The 20,017-nt window shown below is 38.6% G+C and overlaps 2 protein-coding genes across 2 annotated transcripts; both read right to left on the reverse strand.

Moving 5' to 3' along the window:
• Positions 1-269: 269 nt before the first annotated feature.
• On the reverse strand, positions 270-9,867 carry LOC143892789 (NADH dehydrogenase ubiquinone 1 beta subcomplex subunit 10-B-like protein (Complex I subunit NDUFS6)). Its single transcript, XM_077397654.1, has 3 exons — positions 9,534-9,867; positions 9,373-9,411; positions 270-469 (listed from the first exon to the last, which is right to left on the reverse strand). Exons 1-2 carry the CDS (start codon positions 9,817-9,819, stop codon positions 9,392-9,394), a joined length of 306 nt encoding a protein of 101 aa, XP_077253769.1. The 5' UTR covers positions 9,820-9,867; the 3' UTR covers positions 270-469; positions 9,373-9,391.
• A 2,064-nt stretch (positions 9,868-11,931) lies between these two features.
• On the reverse strand, positions 11,932-15,346 carry LOC143892788 (NAC domain-containing protein 66-like). Its single transcript, XM_077397653.1, has 3 exons — positions 15,093-15,346; positions 13,044-13,309; positions 11,932-12,743 (listed from the first exon to the last, which is right to left on the reverse strand). Exons 1-3 carry the CDS (start codon positions 15,244-15,246, stop codon positions 12,210-12,212), a joined length of 954 nt encoding a protein of 317 aa, XP_077253768.1. The 5' UTR covers positions 15,247-15,346; the 3' UTR covers positions 11,932-12,209.
• Between the last annotated feature and the right edge of the window lie 4,671 nt (positions 15,347-20,017).

Genomic DNA, 20,017 nt, shown 5'->3' on the forward strand with positions numbered 1-20,017 from the left:
GTGGCCGTATAAACCCATATTTTACAAAATGTATGGTACGGCCTACTCCATAGGATGATCCAAACTGTTCATTTGTTGGCCACAACATAAATAGGTTGCACCCCAAAAATCATTTCCATAGGATGATCCTAACCCTCCGATCTATAGAGGGTAATACACGGCCACACGTCATATAAAATATCTCTTCTAGTAACCTTAGCAAGTTCCTTATCACTGTACAGATGACACATGTATGGTGCAGCAACTAAGTTACACCTTTGATCATAGAATGGTAATAAGACTAAAAATTCATATTTAGCTAGAAAAGAGACATAAATTTCAAATATCACTTATTGGCCCATAGCAAGCCACCGATTATTTTAAAAATCCACAACAAAGTTAGCTTCTCAAAGACCCGTCACACTGAAGTAACGACCAAACCACTGTAGCCCTTTGATTGTCCGCTCCAAATTTCAGAGCTCCACTGTACCTGCAAAAAAGGAAACCCAGGAAAAGTTTATCATGTTTTCTTTTTATCCTTCGGGACATGTTCGGCAACCTTGAAAAAAATATTTCATGGAATTTTTATAGGGCCAGTTGTGAGAGATGGGAGGGAGGGAGAAAAAGTTGAGGGGAAAAAAAAACTAAATTTAAGTAGGTACTTTCTTTTCACAATTATATCATATTTCTCTAAAATACTGAAAAGAAAAAAAAAATTCTCCAAAATTTTTTCCCACCAGAAATGTTTTTCTTGCAATCCAAACATGGCCTTAGGGGTAACCAGTCCTGCAAATCCTAAAATTCGGAGTTAGATTATGATCGAACCTCATTTCCATAACTTATGTCCACATCCATGATGTTGGGGGTTCCATGCGAAAGCAAAGATCCCACATTGGAAAAGTAAATGGATGTGGATGAGCTTATAAGGACTTGGGCACCCTACCCTTACCGGCTGGCTTATAAAGGTGAGTTCTACCTGGGTCCCAACAAGTGGTATCAGATATCCAGGGTGTGGTAAATCCTTTGTGCCCTTGAGGACGGAGAAAATCTCTCCGGTAAGATCTTGTAGTTCCCACGTTGCTCCATGTTGCTTACGTGTGGAGGGGGGGTCGTTGGGGGTTCCACACGAAAGCAAAGATCCCACAACAGAAAAGTGAATGGATGTGGATGAGCTTATAAGGACTTGGGCACCCTACGCTTAAAAGCTAGCTTTTAAAGGTCAGTTCTACGCCGGGTCCCAACACATGAGATGGTCAAACTCGAGAACCTCATGTGGGCTAGTGTCCTTAGATACTATGGTTTTGAAGCAATAGTTCATCTTGAAGCCATAGAGGTAAAGCTCATCAAGCTTGCATGTCCATCATCGAAACAATTTTGTAAGGATCTCGAAGTCACACTGGAACATGCTTCACTGCTTCACATATTAGATTAGTATAAAACCAACTGATTGAGAAGGCTTTCACTTGTTGATATATTCAAAAGTTATCAAATTCCCTTGTAGTGTTAATTCTTACCTGAGAATGTGGCACTGGAAAACTAATACAGCAGCGTGCAAAACTAATGAGTAATATATCATTTGTGCTTGGACCTCCCAAATCATGTCAAGTCAATCCAAATAATAAAATAAAATAAAAAAGATTAACCCCTTCTAGCCTAATAGGAATTTTCACGATTGAATCGATTGATCATTCTCTCCTAGGATTCTGCCTATGGGAATAGACAGAGGTTTCCGCTTAAATGCATGTTGAAGCTACAAGGATGAAAATCCCAGGTGAGTCATCACTTGTCAGATCTCGAATTCAAGCTCAAGGCCTGAATCAATCGTCCTTTCTAAAGAATGAAGTCTGAACCATCATGTTTGATGGTTCAAAATGGAGGTATCAAAGTTTGTAAAGATGCCATTTTATAGGAGAATAATGTATAGACATAGTATTGTAATACCAACTCTCCAGTTTTTATTTGTTGACAAACGAACAGTATTAGATTCTTTTTATTATTTTTTTTTTAATGGCATGAACAGTATTACATATTAAATTAGTAGGTCACTTTCGAAAGCTGGAAGGATGTGCACATGTCACAGTTGAAAGCTGGAAGCATGTGAGCAGATCTACTCTTTAGCTGTCACAAAGGCAATGCATGGAGGCAAGCAGATGTAATGTGTTAAAAGAGTTTGCAAATTGCAACCTATGATTTTCTTTTACAAGAGAGATGAGGTGAACACTGGTCACTACAACGTGGGATGTGAAAGAAACCCAGCTATTGAAGCCTGATGCAAGGATGCACTAGAGACAAAAGAGGCAGCTTCTAAGTAAGATGAGAAGCTAGGAGAAAGGGGGAAGGACCCGTGCCCAGTGAAAAATCTGCAATGGAATGCTCGGACTCAGGTGAATTGTGTTTTGAATGACTTGGTAGGGTAAAACTCGGACTCAAACGAGAAATTGGTCAAGGTAAAAGGTAGTTGATTCAGGCAAGTCGATGATTGGTACGAGTAGTTTTTAAATGATGCTTTAGTGTTGTACTTTTTTTTTTCTTTTATGAACATTTTTTAGTGGTGGGTCCTTGAAAGGAAAAAAGTGCCTACTAAATATGTTGATGTGATTAAGGATATGTACGATGGAGCAGTAACTAGTGTCAAAACCACAGATGGCACGTCTAGTGAGTTTCCAAATACAAAAGGACTGCACCAAGGATCAGCTCTAAGCCCTTATCTTTTTACGCTAGTTATGGATGAGCTTACGGAAGGTATCAGGATGAGGTGCTGTGGTGTATGTTATTTGAAGATGACATAGTATTAATCTACGAAACCAAAGCACGAGTAAATGCTAAGTTAGAGTTATGGAGAACTACTTTGGTATCCAAAGGTTTTAGACTGAGTATGACTAAGACAGAGTATACGGAGTGCAACTTTAGTAATGTAAGGAGGCGGGACGAAGATGTAGTAAATATGACTGGACATGAGGTACCCAAGAGAGATATCTTTCGCTATCTTAGTTCAATTGTACATAAGAGGAAGGAGAGATTGAAGAGGATGCTAACCATAGAATAAGAGCAGATTGGTTAAAATGGAAGCTTGCCTCAGGATTTCTGTGCGACCGCAAAATCCCTACCAAGTTGAAGGGAAAGTTCTATAAGACAGTTGTGAGGCCAACATGTTGTACGACTCAGAATGTTGGGCCACCAAGAAGCAGCATGTGCAGAAGATGAGTGTAGCGGAGATGCGAATGCTTAGATGGATGTGCAGCCAAACAAGGTTAGATAGAATTAAAAATGAAGACATTCGTAAAAAGGTGGGGGTGGCACCAATTGAGGAGAAGATGAGAGAGGACCGCTTAAGATGGTTTGGACATATCCAACGTAGGCCTTTGGATGCTCCAATGAGAAGAGGCGACTCGTGCCAAGTTGATGGAGTAAAAAGAGGTAGGGGCAAACCGAAAACAACTTGGGTAAAAACAGTGAGGAAAGACTTGATAGCTAGGAACAGAGAACATGACCTTGGATAGGATAGAATGGAAGAAAATGATCCACGTAGACGAACCCAACTAGAGCTAGGATTAGAGTCAGGTAGAGATTCCTTTCACCTTCTTCATGAAATTTTTCTAAAGGATTCATTTAGCCGACCCCAACTAGTTTGGGAAAAAGGCTTTGTTGAGTTGAGTTGAGTTGAACATTTTTTAGTGTTACTCTTTTACAATAAAATTTGACTATTCTTCTATTGCACTTGAAATTTGTAAGGAGTGGCTTGACACATATGAATCATTTGTGCACCAACAACGTCAACGATCTCTTCCCTAGGCTTACTTGGAATTGCTTCACCAACTTGTCAGGATCATCATCTTAACCTTCAGTCCTTAAAAGCTGGAGTGGAGGCAAGGGAGAGATCAAATGGAAAATCGTAGTGCATGTTGGTTTTCAACAAGTTCAAGGTTAGCACGTGGTCTATAGGATGCATTAAGTGGGCAAATCTGGATTATGAACTTCAGCTTCATGGCTATGGTAGTCCTAAAGATTGAAGATGCTGAAGATTGGGCTACTATTAATATTGAGAACTAAAGGAAGATCAGCAGGGTAAGCATTGGAGACAACAATCTTGAGAATTATGCAGTGTTTCAAAACGCAGGAAGCTCACTTCGAAAGTTCATTAAGACCAATACGTTCTTTAGTCCGAAGAAGGTTGTGAAGGTGGCCTCATAATCACACCTACGTTCAGATGAATGGAGGACCGACTGACCAGGGTTTTCACGAGCGTTAACGGGATCTGGAGTGTCCGTCAAGTGAGCTAGCGCATACCCAGGATGACCCTTTTCTCTATTATTTGACCCTTTCCTCTATTATTTGACCATTTCCTTTATTGTTTTCTCTTTTGTATTGGGTTTGTATTTAAGTTTAAATTTTGATTGTTGATCTATTTCTGCAGCACCATAGAACATCCATGACTTACCGTACCACAAATGCTGCATATGTTCATATTAGTTTTGCAAGCAAAAAAACATATCACAATAAACAATAACAAATAACAAATTTAGAAAGGAGAGTGATTCATGAAAACATGAAAAATAACATGAGTGTTCAGTAACCGAAATGGTATAACCAACCACTAATAGAAACCACCGCCAGTCATTAACGCAATTTTCCACTCTACTCAAGATTAATTCGGATCTAATGATAGCCACTCAGCAGATCAATTTTGGAGATGACAAGTGACACAGATAACATATCAAGCATGTCATCAAGACAAGGAATGACGTATCAGTAATTCCTGGTGATCTTGTGAATAGTACAGATGTCCATGCATACGTGCCAGGTTCTTTTGGGGCAAACTAGACCCAAAACCCCACATGGACTCATCCACTCACTAATCGACCCTTTTGCTAAATACCCCAAGACTTTTCAGGTTCAATTGGACCTCATTTTACATGCATCTTGATTTTGAAAAGCCATAAGCAGCAACAATCAATGTGATGTTGAATGTCCAACATAGTAAAGAAAACATCATGAAGCTACTGGAGGATCAAATTCACATACTGAGTATATGGTAGTTGAACGCTTGTTGGTGCAGGCCCCAAACCAGCAACATAGTTGTCACATCCTTATCAGCTAAGACAAACACCAGCTGGGGCTCTTGTCTTTACGCTAGGAATTGCTGAGTTAGTTAGGAAACTAGCTTGTTTCTCCTCTTGGACTACACTTTCTTTCATGGGATTCAACGTTATTATCTTCCCATCTCTTTGGAATGAATAAGTATTTTTCCTTGAATCATGGACGATGTCTCAATTGTATCAGCAAGGTATACCAACATGCCAGTATGTTACATGTATCCACCGAAAGCACGTCACACCATACTAGCTCTTCAGCATCAGCTTGTACACCGTTCTTGCAGACACATCCCCACAACAACCTCTGCCAATGATAATAGTGCAAGTTTTGCCACTTGAGGTTAAGAAAAGGGCACAAATATATATATATATGTTCTTTGGGTCCATTGCATTCATGGCTTAGTCGAAAAACCAACATCAAGATCCACACTAACATCTTCTTCCTCATCATTGTAATGCTTCCACATAGGATCTCCTTATGAATCAACACCTCCATTGATCTATAATATCTTGCTCAAATTGATGAGCTTCGGCATCACATATTTGCTACAGCTATACAAATGAAAATAACCCATTCTTCTGCACTTGAATTAAGTAATGGACAGACTCTGAATTTCCTCAGTCAATTAAAAGATTTGACTTGAACATGAATCAAAGCATCTCCCCATTGATTAGGCTTTTGTCGCACAATGTACACCCTCACAATTAGGACCAAGAGTTGTTGTTCCACTCTTTTAAATAAGGGAAAAATACAGATACACCCCCTCAACTTTCTGACATTTCAACGATAACCCTGACTTTTCAAAGTCATCAACGACAACCCCTTAGTTTCAATAATGCTTGTTACGTGACGGAGTGGACGGGAACAAAGAAATTGTTAGGGGGTGTCTTTGATGAATTTTGAACTGTAGGGTGAAAAGTCTAGGGGCTACTTCATGGACGGTGAAAAGTAGTGATTCCTTTGTTGGTGGCTAGGAGTATTGTCAGCCTACTCGTAATAGGTCGAGATCCTTTGAATACAACCAGGGGGGATAGAAGATAATGTACGCTAAGTCGGAAAGGGAGAGAGTTGAGTTAGATCTGATGCCATTGATTTTGATGGAGGAAGCAGGTTGGAGCCTTGGAGGATCGGAGCATAATGGAAAAGCTTTCAAAGTGCCGAGGAGATCAAACGAATAGTTGTTTGCGGGCGTAAGGCTGCCTTCCTAGATTGAGTGCCCACGGAGCGATAGTGCTTAGACTATGAACCGGTCAACAGCAGATCGAACTCTCTACGACCTCTCCAAACAATATTCATCTTCCTTATCCCTTCGGCTAAGTTCTTTAAACAAACGCAAAAAGATCCAAATAGGCTGAGAATAAGACGACTTCCCTTTGTTGGTGGCTAGGAGTATTGTCAGCCTACTCGTAATAGGTCGTCGTATCCATAAAGTAGACCCCTAAACTTTTCACCCTATAATTCAAAACTCATCAAAGAAACCCCTGACAATTTCTTCGTTCCCGTCCACCTAGTCACGTAACAAGAATTATTGAAAGCTAAGGGAGTGTCGTTGATGACTTCGAAAAGTCAGGGTTATCGTTGAAAATGTCAGAAAGTTGAGGTGGTGTATCTGTATTTTTCCCTTTAAATAACACTAAATCCTCATCCAACTCCTATTGATGAACCCGAGCAATGGATAAATAGCCTAAGCTAACTGCCAACCTTATTCAATCTCTTCCACTTTAATTGGCATTACTAAGCTTCTACATTCCACATTTGCTGGGTAACAATTTCATCTTGGGTTTGCAGTCAGAGTCCATTTAAGCACCACAAAATAAATTGTCCATTCGGTTCATTAAATTTATCAAGAGTAGGGTTCTCATAACCATGGTTTCAAATTTCGGTGAGGACCGAAACAGAAATTTCGGACGAAATCCAATGAAATAAAAAAAAGTAATATTTTATATCGTACAAAATTTCGACAGAATATTAAATAATGAATAAATTCCAGATTTTTTGGTGAAATCCCTTAAATTTCTGACCGAAATTTCAGGAAAACGGTCGAAATTTCGATCGAAATAATGGAACCTTTCAGGTAATATCGATTTCGGACTTCTGTCAGATTTCGGTATTGACCGAAGTCCAAAATTTCGGATTTCGGTCGAAATTTAAAACCTTGCTCATAAACTTCCTCAAATAATCCTCAACCCCGGTTCAAATTGCCTCAAATGTTGGTTAAATTGCAATAGACTTACATCACAATCAACTAGTATGAATCTATGTTACCCAAAGCCTCGTACAGGTATCTGATACAATTAGGGATCGAGTAGCGGGGAGTGGGGACCCATTAAAATCCAAAGCCTTAGGATACAAGTACAAGAAGGATATGATATTCTTTTGTCAATATGGATAGAAAGCGTCATTGCAACCCAAAATAAAATACTCATCGCGAGTACCCGAGTGGTTGAGTATATGATATGCTTTTGTCAAGGATACGATAGGCTTTAGGCAATATCGGTGGGGATCATTAATTGAACGCCATCTACTTGTCAAAAAAGGAAAAATATGATAGGATGCAGATCATGAGTATTTGAGGTGTGTCCCTCACCCTTACCCACGTATCCTTATCCAATGCTTGGATACTCTAGGTTTCTGAAGAATCCATGAATCCTTTTTTAAATGGCAAGATACAGATATCATAGGTATGAATGTCTTTAAGCTTCTCTTTCATCATTGTTCTTTTTCTTTTCTTTTTTGATGATTCTCTTTCATCATTGTTCATGTTTTAATTTTTAGTCATATCTTGTTTCCCCACAAATCTTGTAGCCAATCCCGCCAAACCGACTGATGCATGACCCCTTAACTTTTCATCCATGAGCTTCAACTTTCATTACTCCATAAGCTTATTCCAGAAAAAAAAAATTCTTGACACTTGCAAGCCCATGCAAGAAGCCCATGATGCGGTTGACCATGAAAATTTGGAACCTCAGTTTTAAAGCATCTATATCTGGCTTCTAAAGATGGAAAAAAACCTCACCTCCAACCTGCATGCTGTTTGTTTGTGATCCCTTCTCGAGTCAGCTGGTCCATTTGCCTACAGAATTCTTGTACCCCCGTCTTCTAGCTGTGGTTAATTTGTCTTCCCACCACATACACTACGGTTCATTACAACCAATACAGATTGCAACCAACAAGTCCCAAATCAAATTTGTTCTAACGGCAAATTGATGAAAGGAACACGACAAGAGAAAGAGTATTTGCATAGGAAGTAGGTAATCAAGTAGGGCATTTGCATCGCCGTGAGGGAGTGAGATCATATATGAGACGACTGGTCCCCCTCTTAAACCCCATCAATCAGAATTCTTAACTCTTAAACGCCCCTAGTTAACCACTTTAATGTAATGAATCAAGAAACTACTAATTTAATTTATCAATAGATCTCTAGGTAAAATTAATCATAACCACCCCCCCCCCCCCCCCCCCCCACCCACACACACACACACAGAAAAAATAAAGGCACACACATGCGTGTGCCAGTCCTTAAAAAAATTTGTGACTATTTCACGTCGTAACTGCAAAATTTGTTTTTGTTGCGCCTGATCCGATCTTGTTTGCATTGAAATATATATTATAGGTTTTGTCTCAAATCTTTCATGGATTCTACATTAATAACAAATTCCAAGGAGAAATCTTAAACTTTTCCCAGAACATATCAAACAATAAATCCTAAAGGGCCTGAAACATCTTAAGCTTGGTTTTTACTCATGAATGCATTAGAATTGATCTCAACATACCACTGATACTATATCTACAGTGGTCACAATCCTTGGTACTAAAAAATTAAAACATTGGATATAGGACGAGTAAATTAGTCCAACAGAGTAAAGGCGCGCGCAAACACACACACACACACAGAGAGAGAGAGAGAGAGAGAGAGAGAGAGAGAGAGAGAGAGAGAGAGAGAGAGAGAGAGAGAGAGAGAGAGAGAGAGCAAAACGCATAGCATAAGAAAAATAAGCCTCAATTAAGCAAATGAATATTGCATACACTAATGACAAGGCTAAGCTAAACCTCCAAATACAATTCCAAGCATCAAATCTAATAAAAAGAAATAAGGGGAAAAAAAGAACCTCAAAAGCATTGAAACTAGATTATCGAGAATGTAAACAAACAACTGATCATAATTACCGAGAAAAAAAGTGCAAATCAGAACCCTAATTCTAACCAAATGCACAATTACCAGAAAATTCCACAAGATTCCATCAAATCCAAGTACAAATCATGCTAAAAATTAACAGTAGATAACAAAAAGAAACTAACCTCAACACGCAGAATCAAATCACTCAGAAACCTTCGGCCCTAAAAAGAAATAATAATAGAACAATGAGATGAGAAGAATAAGAAACCCTAGAAATGAAATCGATTTACAGTAGAACAAAAAAAGAAGAAACCCTAGAAAGGAAAAAAGTGATAATATATACCGTGGAGGTCGTGGGGACGGTGATCTTTTCCCCATCCGATGCCACGTGTCGAATCGAGATACTGCTGGACGAGGTGTTTGCATTTTTGGAGATGGTTAACGCCCTCGATCCGATAACACCATTTGAGCTTCTCTCTGATGATCTTAGCCGTCTCTATGTCGATCCATTTCTCCCTCACTAGGTGATCCCTGTATTCTAACATCGCTACCGGATCTTTGTATGGGTTCGCCGGATCGAAATCGTCCGGCGGACTCTCATCGAACTCCACGGTCTTCTTCCGAACCATCTCTCTCTCTCTCTCGATCTCGATCTCGGTCTCTGTTTCGTGTGAGGTTAAGTTTGTACAATCTCCTAAATGGGATCCTCTAGATGACCAAAATGCCCCTAATTTACCTGCAATTTGCCGTCGGTGATGATGGGTGGGACCTACTTGCATGGATGTATGGTTGGATGAAAAAAACCACAGATGTGATGGGTTCCACAGTTATGACTTATGACTACTCTTTTATATCAGACACCTTGATATATTCACCCCTTTTCTTCCATGGGCTACTACCCCTTTAGTATATATGTGATTACTCTTCTTAGTTCTTACACTAGAAGGCGATGGACTGGGGAAGAAAAGGGAGGGAAATATATCAGTGAGAACCGACATGGTGGGGCCCACCTATCTAAATTTATCTAAGTCATTTACGTGGGATAAATCTGCCCCTAAAATTTCCCCCCATCCATCCCTTTAACAGCTAATGCTACGGGTCCGTTAAGCAGGCAATAAACTCCTTCTCGTCTTATCCCTCTGCTATCTCTACTTTCACACCCTCCTTGGGTGTGGACCAAGTACATAGATGTGTGATACCACACTACACAATAGTGGGCATCTATAGGTGAAATACTTTTACAGAATATTTACATGAAAGATAATGTGTGAAATATAGTTTTGCTTAGATTTGATCAACATAAAAAAAAAATACTTAAGATTAGGGGAGCAAGCACCTTGAGTGCAGGGTGCAAAAGGTTCCCTTTAGGCCTTGTTTGGATGGCAAGAATTTTTTGGAATTTCATGTAGTTTCATTGTTTGATTGCAAATAAAAAAAAAAGGGGGGGGAAATGATGTGGAGACCAAGAGTACGACCTAGCAAGGGACCTGCAATGAGAATGTGGCATGTGTTAAAAAAAAATTACTTTTTTTTATGATTTCCTTAAACCTAAGGGCGGGCTCACGTCACTTGTGATGTTGTGGCGCGAATCACTTTGTTCGGTACCATTTTCGGTCCTACTACATGTTTCCATAGCATTACTCATAACTTGAACCCAGTTTAAATTTTTCTGCAGGCAAAATGGGCCTTACGAAGTATATAGATGAAGATCTATAGCTTTATATTCTAGGTGAGTTATCAAAATACAAGCTAAGGTGGGGATTGTTGTACTAGTTGTCTTTTATCTTTTGGTGATTCAAGCCCAAGGTAGTACAGAAGATTGGGGTATTTTCAATATTTTTTGGGCAGTGATAAATTGACTCCCTAATATCTTAAATTGACTCCCCATGTGTCTTTCTCTCTCCTCTGGGTTAGAAGAGGAGAGAGAAAGACACATGAGGAGTCGATTTAAGATATATGGGGGTCGATTTATCACTCCCCTATTTTTTTTACCGGGTATATATTCTTTACTGAGATTTTACCAACCGGATCATTTCCTTTTAACAACAATCCATAGAAATTATAGCATGTCTTTAATCACATAGTTGTAAACATGGATTTTCCTCATCACCCCCGTAGACATGGATTAGCAATCATGTCCTAATCTTGGATGCTAGTTTTCGATTATTACAATCAACTTTAATCAGTGTTTATATTGAGTATTAGGGAATAACATAAGAAGTCAAAAATAAAGTTCGGGAGTGATAATCCTAATCTAGCTTAGTATCCTAATCTACCCTAACTGTCTTAATCAATCCTTGTTTAATCTTATCTAACATTCGATGATCCAATGGTCAGATCTTGTAAAATCTGATATATTCTAACATCCATCTACTATCAAATGCACTTACCAACCATGTTGGGAGAATGTGTTCTGATGACTTCCTTCTCCATAACAATGCTTGTGTAAATTGTTGAAGTATAAATAATTAAATAACACAAACTCTAACAGCTTAAGCTTTTGGAGTAATTGGTTGTTTCACATGGTATTAGAGCAATTGCCTCACAACAGTTCCTAGGTTCAAAAACCCAACAACTCCTTGATGTTAAAAAAAACCACTTGCACGGCCAACCCAAAAAAGAGGCCACATGTGCCACGTACACTGCCAACCCCAAAAAGAGGGGTCACACATGAGGGGGAGTGTTGAATTATAAATGATTAAATAACACTCTCTAACAGCGCCACCGGAAACAAATAAATACAAAGTTTCTCTTTTCTCTTAATTTAAATCTTCCAAAAACAAGTGTAACAAGACTAATGATTATAAGTGAATATGGAAGCATTTGTTCCATATTAAACATAATAAAGACAAAAGAAAAACACCTTCTTAGGCAGTTTTAGGATCTTAGTCCTAAAACTTAATCAGGACTTAAAGGATCGCAACATTGAGGTTATGGGTCCAATCTCATCTGAACCACCACCATGAAAAAAAGGAGAAAGAAATTTACAACTTGGAATGAGAAGTTAGTCTTCTCACTTTCAACAGCTTCGCCAAATGGAGTCGAGATGGAATGGCTGTAGTTGAATTGTATCAATACCCTTTGAGGAAGAAGCCGGGAAAGTCGAATTCAAATGGGTGCCGAGAGAACACTCGCCTTGCGCTACGAAAGCGTTCAAACCGGTACTCGTGGCTTCTTGTTGTTGATATGCACTGAACTCCAATGCCCTCAAAATTGAAGAGTTCGTTGTGAAATTCGAGTTTAATAAGCTTGAAGGCCAAGAAGGTGAGGGACTATTTGTTGTTTCATTGGGGAAAGCCCAATTCATGTTCATGTTCATCCGCATGCTGTTATTGTTGTTGTTGATGATGGTGGAATTAGCATTGAAACCGCTTGAAGAGCTTACAAGACTACTTAAGTTGGATAAATCTATTTCTCCCAGCTCATTTACCATGGTGGTATCACAAGAAGACTCAAGCAATGGGGGCAAAGATGGTGGGCTAGATGGTGGGCTAGATGGTGATCTTTTCCCAGTGGAGCTCTTTTGGAAGACCCTACAGACGACCCATTCTTCCTGTTGGAGAATACCCAAGAATCATTTATCAGCCAGTTTGAACTTGGGAGGAGAGTATAAGAACCTCTTTGGATACCTTCAAAATATAATAGTATTATTTCCGTATAATCTTATATGTAAATAATAGTTATATTGGTTATGTATTTACTTCAAATTATACAAGTTAATGGCTTCCAAAGAGGCATTAATGCCCCATTTGAAAATAAAATGAACTTAAGAATAAACTTGTTTTTGCAAATAAGGACTGATCGTGGTGGTATCCAAAGAGGGTCCAAGTGTTTTAGGGTTTTACCCATTTACCTTTGTTTGTTTGTAAGCAAACTTGTTTTGGAGACGATATTCATGCATTACCCAGTTGCTTTTCTCACCCTTGGGAGCTCTACCTTTGTAAAATACTAGAGTTTTCTTCATTCCAACCACTGTTCCTGAATGGAAGATCTCTTTGTCTTTGCCAGTGGTTTTCCAGTAGCCTGCATCTGTTGCTCGGTTGGTTCGGAGACCAGTTGGGTATTTTCGGTCTTTCAAGCTGAAGAAATACCACTCTTTCTCTCCCATGGTAGCTTTTTCTGCACAATTCAATATCATAAGCACCCTTTAAAACTAGTGTTTTAAAACATTACCAATGCAAATCCTAGTCGACACAGCCAAGTAATCGGTTGACGCAGCTGAATACTTGGTTGATGAGGCCAAGTATTCTGGAGATTCAAATAACCTCTGATTGACTTAATTTGTATATGGCAAAATGTGGACTCGGACGAGAATGCAACCAAGCTAATTATAAAGGAGTAGACTCCGGCAGTCGACAATGATGTGGGGGAGTTTTGAAACTATGCTTAAGACATTAAAGAGCAGAGCAATAGTACTTCTACCCTATACTTGTATTTCCTTTGTGATTCTTTGTTCATATTAACGACCATTTTTACGACAAAGTACCCCTATTTTCTATAAAATGACAAACATACCCCTATATTTGGGATACACGGCATTATTAGGAAGACTATTGGAGACAACCCTGAAAGAAGCGTGTATTCATATCACTTTCAATTTAGCAAGCAAATTATGCAAAACCCCGACTTTCAAATGTTTGGTTTGAAAATCAACAATAACTTTTTTCTTCTAAGTTAGTCATTAATAACTCATTCAAGTTGAAATATTGAAGAAGATAAAGCCCAAGAGAAAGGAAGGGATTTGCCAGGGAACATCGCAGAAGCCATTTTGCGGTTGAGAGAGCAGCCACATAAGCTCACTTTTTGTCTTATTCATTTAATTCATCCAATGTGGCTGCTCTTTCACAGCACAGCCGGTCCAAGAAATGCCTTCTGCAATGGTCACTAGCAAATCCCAGAAAGAAATCAATTTAGATAGCTTTATTAAAGATTAATTAGCTTAGCAAAAATATCCATTGTGAACATTAGTAGACAGAACTCTTATACTTTCTGTTTTAAAATATAAATTGCTTACGTGAAGAACAAAGAAAACTGTTAAAGTTACAAAAAAAATTAAAAAAAAAAAACAATTGATAGGACTTTGATTGTGCGTCCCTTAATTGGTTATGATTGTATGTGGATAACACATGAATACCAAAGTCATGCTTTGGATTAAACAATGGCTTGCTTTCTTTCTTAATTATTGTGTTATCTTTGAACCTTTATTTAGAGAAGGGATTTGCTAGCATCCATTGCAAAAGGCATTCCGCGGATGGGCTGTTGCATGTGAGAGCAGCCACCTCGTGAATGAAGGCAAACTCTGCTGAATAGTGAGCCTGTGTGGCTACTCTCACATGCAATAGGCCAACCACGAAATGCCTATTGGGATGGACGCTAGCAAATCCCTATCTAAAACTCTGATTAGTCTTTAACAAAAGGTATGTCTTATATTACCACCCTTTTTTCTCAGAATTTACACCCTTTCTGTTTGTCTTTCCTTAAATGAATTTAATATTTCAGGAAAAGACAAACAAAAGTGGAATGCAGACTGGAAAAAGAAATGGAATTATCATTTCCAATTTAAGAAACAGAAAAAAAAAAAAAAAAACAATGAGAAAAATAGAAATTTTACCAACTGTGGAACTACATGAGGATAATCTGAAATCTATTGGGAGAAACCTCAACACCATAGCTAAATCAAAGTAGGAAAAGAAAATTAAAATCAAAACCCGCCTCAACCATAACAAAAAAAGAAAAGAAGAGGAGGAAAACCCAATTTGTATTCTTCCAAAAAACATTATAATTGTCTTTTCTTCTTCTTCTTCTTCTTCTTCTTAGGGACATTACCATAAACACATGAAGAAAACATAAAAAATGATGATGAGAAAACAATTTTTTTGTTAAAGAAGAAGAAACAAACTACCTGGGAGATCCCAAGGCTCACACTTATTGAGATCGACATCGGTGATGGCTGTAGCAACAAAATTAAAATCTGAAATCTTTCTTGTTAGATAGTAAATGATGAGTTCTTCATCAGTTGGATGGAATCTAAATCCTGGTGGAAGTCTCTCCTCCATTTGAATTCCAACCACAAGTATATAACCTTCTAGTTTTTGGAAGGAAACCCTCTAGCTCTTGATTTTCTGAAGGTTTCTCAAATTAAAAGAGGGGGATAGAAACAACACAAGTAGATATTAATAGGGTTTTTTTGCCGTGTATACATCATCAGTCTCGAGAAATTTTCATCCCTTATGATACTTTGAAAGAGACATGCATGGAAAATGTAAAGTGTATAACAAAGTGGAAATTACAAAAATGTACAGTGCTAGACAAAATAAAAAAATTTGAATTCCTCAATTAGCCATGGGGGATTGATATAATTACAAAGATGCCATTATGACGATCAAAAGCAAAAGCAGGTGAGAAAGAAACAAATAATGGAGTGGACATATTCGTCTGAGTTTTATGTCTGTGAGGAAGCTGTTGGTTACAAGGAGGAAACTACATGAGCTGTTTGGTTCTTTTTCTTGGGAGAGGTTAACCTTATGAGAACAAGAGGGTTAGTGGCATTTTGGTATTTTTGTGAGAAACAGGGGGTGGTTTTGTCTCCCCTACGATGTTGAGTCTCGATCACAACAGCTCTCCGGGTTACCCCATTCCAACCACCTCCAACAATTCTACCTACCAAAAGCCCGCCACCCTCAGGCTTTTCTATTAAAAAGGGCAGTGATAAATTTGCCCCCCATTTTTACTCCAGACAGCCCACTCTAGTGTATTTTTTACTACACTTTTACACTAGAGGGGGTTGACCCAAGTAAAAAAAAAGGGGTGAATATATCATTTCCCTAAATACCATGTAATCGCACTAATATTTTACCGACACGTGTCTGTTAGATCGCCATTTCTCTCTCCGTGAGCAGAGATTATCACCTTCCGATCAAAGTCGGACAGTGATTAGAAGTGGGCCCTACTTAAACAGGATGCCTCCTAAGCAACCACACACACTGTTAGCTTTGTGAGTTTTTGTACCCGATATACTATAATTTTTTTCGTGAACATGATATGGGAAGTGGGTCCCATCATTTTGCTTCAATTTAGAAATCGTAAAATTACCCAATCATCATCCAGTGTGGGACCCAAAGTGGGTTTTTTCTTCAATAATTAGTGATGATTCTGATGGTGATGTTCATTTGTATTATTTATCTAAATTAGTAAGAATCTTATATATGTAACATTTCATGCCGATATTTAGCATCTTCTAGTGTGATTTAGGACAATATAGAGTGTCCATAGTTTGTAGGTGGGCCAGGGATGCTCCTAATTTTCTAACCATCTGATTGCAGATTCCAAATGTACGGCCAAAATTATCAGCATTTAACAAAGATACGTTCATTGAGTGATCAGATCGCAAAGCTAGTGTGGTGGGTGTGATTTTGATCATAACAACAATGAAGATGGACGGTCTCAATTATGGCCCGCAGCATAAATATACACAAGTGTGAGGTCCTGTTTGGATAGCATGAAAGGAAAAATATTTCCAATATTTCCTACTTTTTCACACACACTAAGGCTCTGTTCACTTGTTTACTAGCAGCAGGAAAAGAATCTGACGTGAAAAACTGGAAAAGAAACTGTGAGAAAATTCCGTTGTTCACTTGGCCGAGAAAGGAAAAGAAAGTATGCAGGCAAAGTGGTTTTCTCAGGAAAGTGATTTTCTCACCTTTAGAGGGAAAGTGCAAGAAAGTTCGTTTTCCACGTCATTATTTATATTTTCCACCTGTGTAATTATGCTTTCCCGAGAAAACAAGTGAACGGCGAAAAATGTCAAATCATGTCCGATCACGGAAAATTTTGGCTTACTTTCTTCTCATTTCCTTTCTCAAGAAGGCAAGTGAACAGAGCCTAAAGAGATAACTCAATTTTATTTCAAGGGACCTTCAAATTTATGATGATCCATCTAGAGTAACCATATTCATATCATTTTCCTCTAAATTTTAGAAAGAAAATTTTTCCCAAAAAATAATATTCCATCACAGATATTTTCTTGTAATCCAAACAAGGTCTAAGATATCTTCTTTTTTTTATTCATGGCTTTTCATTGTTTCTAGAGCCTACAAAATGTCAAGCCTAACAAGAACATTGCATAGTTGCACGGATTGAACTTTGAAAGTATAATCTTCTAGAAAAACAATCCTTCCACAGTACACACAAACAAATTCCATAGTTTCACTATCCAGCGTTAATTAATTCATGATAATGACAGCTCCTTCTCTCCATTGTTTCTAGATTGAACCTCAGTTCAAAGAAAACAGCCAATATCTAAACACAAATAAGTATATTAACATAATTAGGTACTAAGAACTTAATAAAATGTCAGTAAACAGTTTTTCGCTTGAAATTTGGAAAGGAAAATGATATCTCCACCCCCTCTAGTTTCTCTTTTCCTGAACATGACTGCATTTCCGTTATTATCTATCTAGGCTTGTGGGGAATATTTGGTGATCTAGGCGGTTGATTTGGTGGGCCATCACATGTATAGTTTGGACCCACCGGCATGGAGGCCTCGGATGATTCAGATCCCTTGTGATCGATAAAGGCATTTTTGAGTTTTCTCCGGTAATTAAAGGTCTAAGTTATTAAGGAATGAGACGCATGATCCAATAGTTTTTGCCCACGTTATACATGGTTCTCAACCCCTCTACCAACCAATTGAAAACGTACAAAACTACTCAGACGTCAGCTCTGGCAACAAAAAAATTTCTTGCTTTTGTTGAGAGAGAGAGAGAGAGAGTGTTTCCCTTGAGTTTTATAGGGGTCCCCACGGACGTCGGGCCCGCATTAATCGATGGTTCAATCCATTCATTTGTTGGGTCCCAAGTCCCAACATAGATAGGCCATTCTAAAAAAATCAGCTCCATAGGATGATCTAGCCCTTCGGTCTGTAGAGGTTTCTATAATGTGCCGGGGCCATTACTGGAAAATCATATCCATATGATGATCTTAGCCCTCCGACCTATAGAAGTTTCTATAACATGACATCCCTCAACAGATCATAGGGTTAGGATCATTTCATGGAGATGCTTTTAGGAACCCAACAAATGAATGTTTTGGATCATCAAATAATTTGGGCCCCACTGTTTTTTATGGGAAATGATATATTATCCCCCTTTTCCTCTTTGGGCCACCCCCCTCTAGCGTATTTAGACCTGGCAAGAATTGACTAGTACCCACGGGTCGTCACCGCCTGCCCAGAATTTCCGGGTCCGGGTCAACATTTTGTGATCCGTTTCTAAGTTGACCCACGTGTCAACCCGGCCCATCAAAACTGGGCGGGTCCAGGTGGACCCGTGGGTGCCCTAAAAGTTAAACAAATTAGTTTTTCCGTAACTGTCATATTTCTATACAGTTTTTCCCATAATTGTCATATAAAAGTAACTGTCATATTTTTTAGTACTTTTTTCAGTAATTTTTCTGCTTTAGAGCACTTTTTCCTTAATTTTCCTTGAAAACTTTAGTATATTATTTGCTAACTTCTTCGGGTACTTATTATTGCTAGCCACCTTTCCAGAAATAGTATTTTTTCACCACGTCTCATGAGACAAATCTCTCAACACATACAATTGCAAAGGTTGGGCGAGAAGTAGCCTTTGGAGAAGGTGGCTAGCAAATACATATAAAAATCTGTTAAAAACCGGAAAAACAAATATTCATTAAAAAAACGGGTGACCCGCATGTCGACCCGGCCCGTACCGGGCCAAGCTTAGTGACCCCGTAAATTTTTCCGGGTCATTTTGACCCGGACCCATACGAGCCGGGTCAAACCCGGCCCTCCCGTTTGCCAGGTCTGAGCGTATTTATGACTACTCTTTTTACACTACTAGGAGGTGGCCCGGGGAAGAAAAGCGGACGAATATATCAGTTCCCTTTTATTTTTATAAAAGTATGCTCATGATATCCATATAAATTTCTGTTGGAGTAATTTATTTTGTGTGCTTGTAGCTACACGTGCAGCCAAAAGTACAGTGGGGGCGACATAATTGAATGATCTAAGCCATTCATTTGTTGGGCTTTGACTTAGATAGGTCCTGCCCCAAAATCTCTTCGTAGGATGATCCTAACCCTCGGATACATGGCCGGTAGGGTAGCTACATGCACTTACCACCATATTAAAAACACATTTAACATCTGTGGTTGGTACTGTAGATGATGGATGGTTGGGAATTGGGATAGTTCGATATTCCTCATATTTGCTTCCTCATTTAAAACGAATTTGGTTATTCTATTTCCCTAAACAGTACGCATGCTTCAATAATTATTAAGACATAATATTCAAATTAGAAATTTGTTAAATCTGTATTACATATGAACTATTATAAATAAAGTGAATAAAATAAGAGAAAACGGTTTCTACACACAAGTGTAGATAAGTTATCTACACACTAGCTTAAAATACAGTGGAGGGCATATTGTTTGGGTGATCCAAACCATTCATTTGATTGGCCCTCACATAGATAGGGTGTCCACAAAAAATCAGCCCCATAGGATCATCCCAACCCTATGATTTGTGGAGGTAAAAATCAGCTTCACAAATCTGTCCATTTTTTGCCTCCACGGTTCGAAGGGTTAGGAAGATCCTATGAAGCTGATTTTTTGTGGACACCCTATCTATGTGAGGGCCAGTCAAATGAATGGTTTGGATCACCCAAACATTGTGGGCCTCCATTGTATTTTAAGCTAGTGTTTAGATAACTTATCTACACTTGTGTGTAGAAACCGCTCTCTCATACAATAAAGAAGTTATTTTTCTACTATCTATTTCTCAATATGAGGTATTTTAACCATTTAATA

Source organism: Tasmannia lanceolata, unplaced genomic scaffold, assembly GCF_043159265.1.
Source record: "Tasmannia lanceolata isolate RefF3 unplaced genomic scaffold, GAP_Taslan_0.1 ptg000015l, whole genome shotgun sequence".
Classification (NCBI taxonomy): Eukaryota; Viridiplantae; Streptophyta; class Magnoliopsida; order Canellales; family Winteraceae; genus Tasmannia; species Tasmannia lanceolata.

Coding starts and splice junctions, on each gene's coding strand:
- LOC143892789 (XM_077397654.1), bottom strand. CDS start 9,819: ATGGTTCGGAAGAAGACCGTGGAGTTCGATGAGAGTCCGCCGGACGAT. Junction 9,412..9,533: donor CCGTCCCCACGACCTCCACG/GTATATATTATC, acceptor ATTTCTTTTTAG/GGCCGAAGGTTTCTGAGTGA.
- LOC143892788 (XM_077397653.1), bottom strand. CDS start 15,246: ATGGAGGAGAGACTTCCACCAGGATTTAGATTCCATCCAACTGATGAA. Junction 13,310..15,092: donor TGAGCCTTGGGATCTCCCAG/GTAGTTTGTTTC, acceptor TGAATTGTGCAG/AAAAAGCTACCATGGGAGAG. Junction 12,744..13,043: donor TTGCTTACAAACAAACAAAG/GTAAATGGGTAA, acceptor ATTCTCCAACAG/GAAGAATGGGTCGTCTGTAG.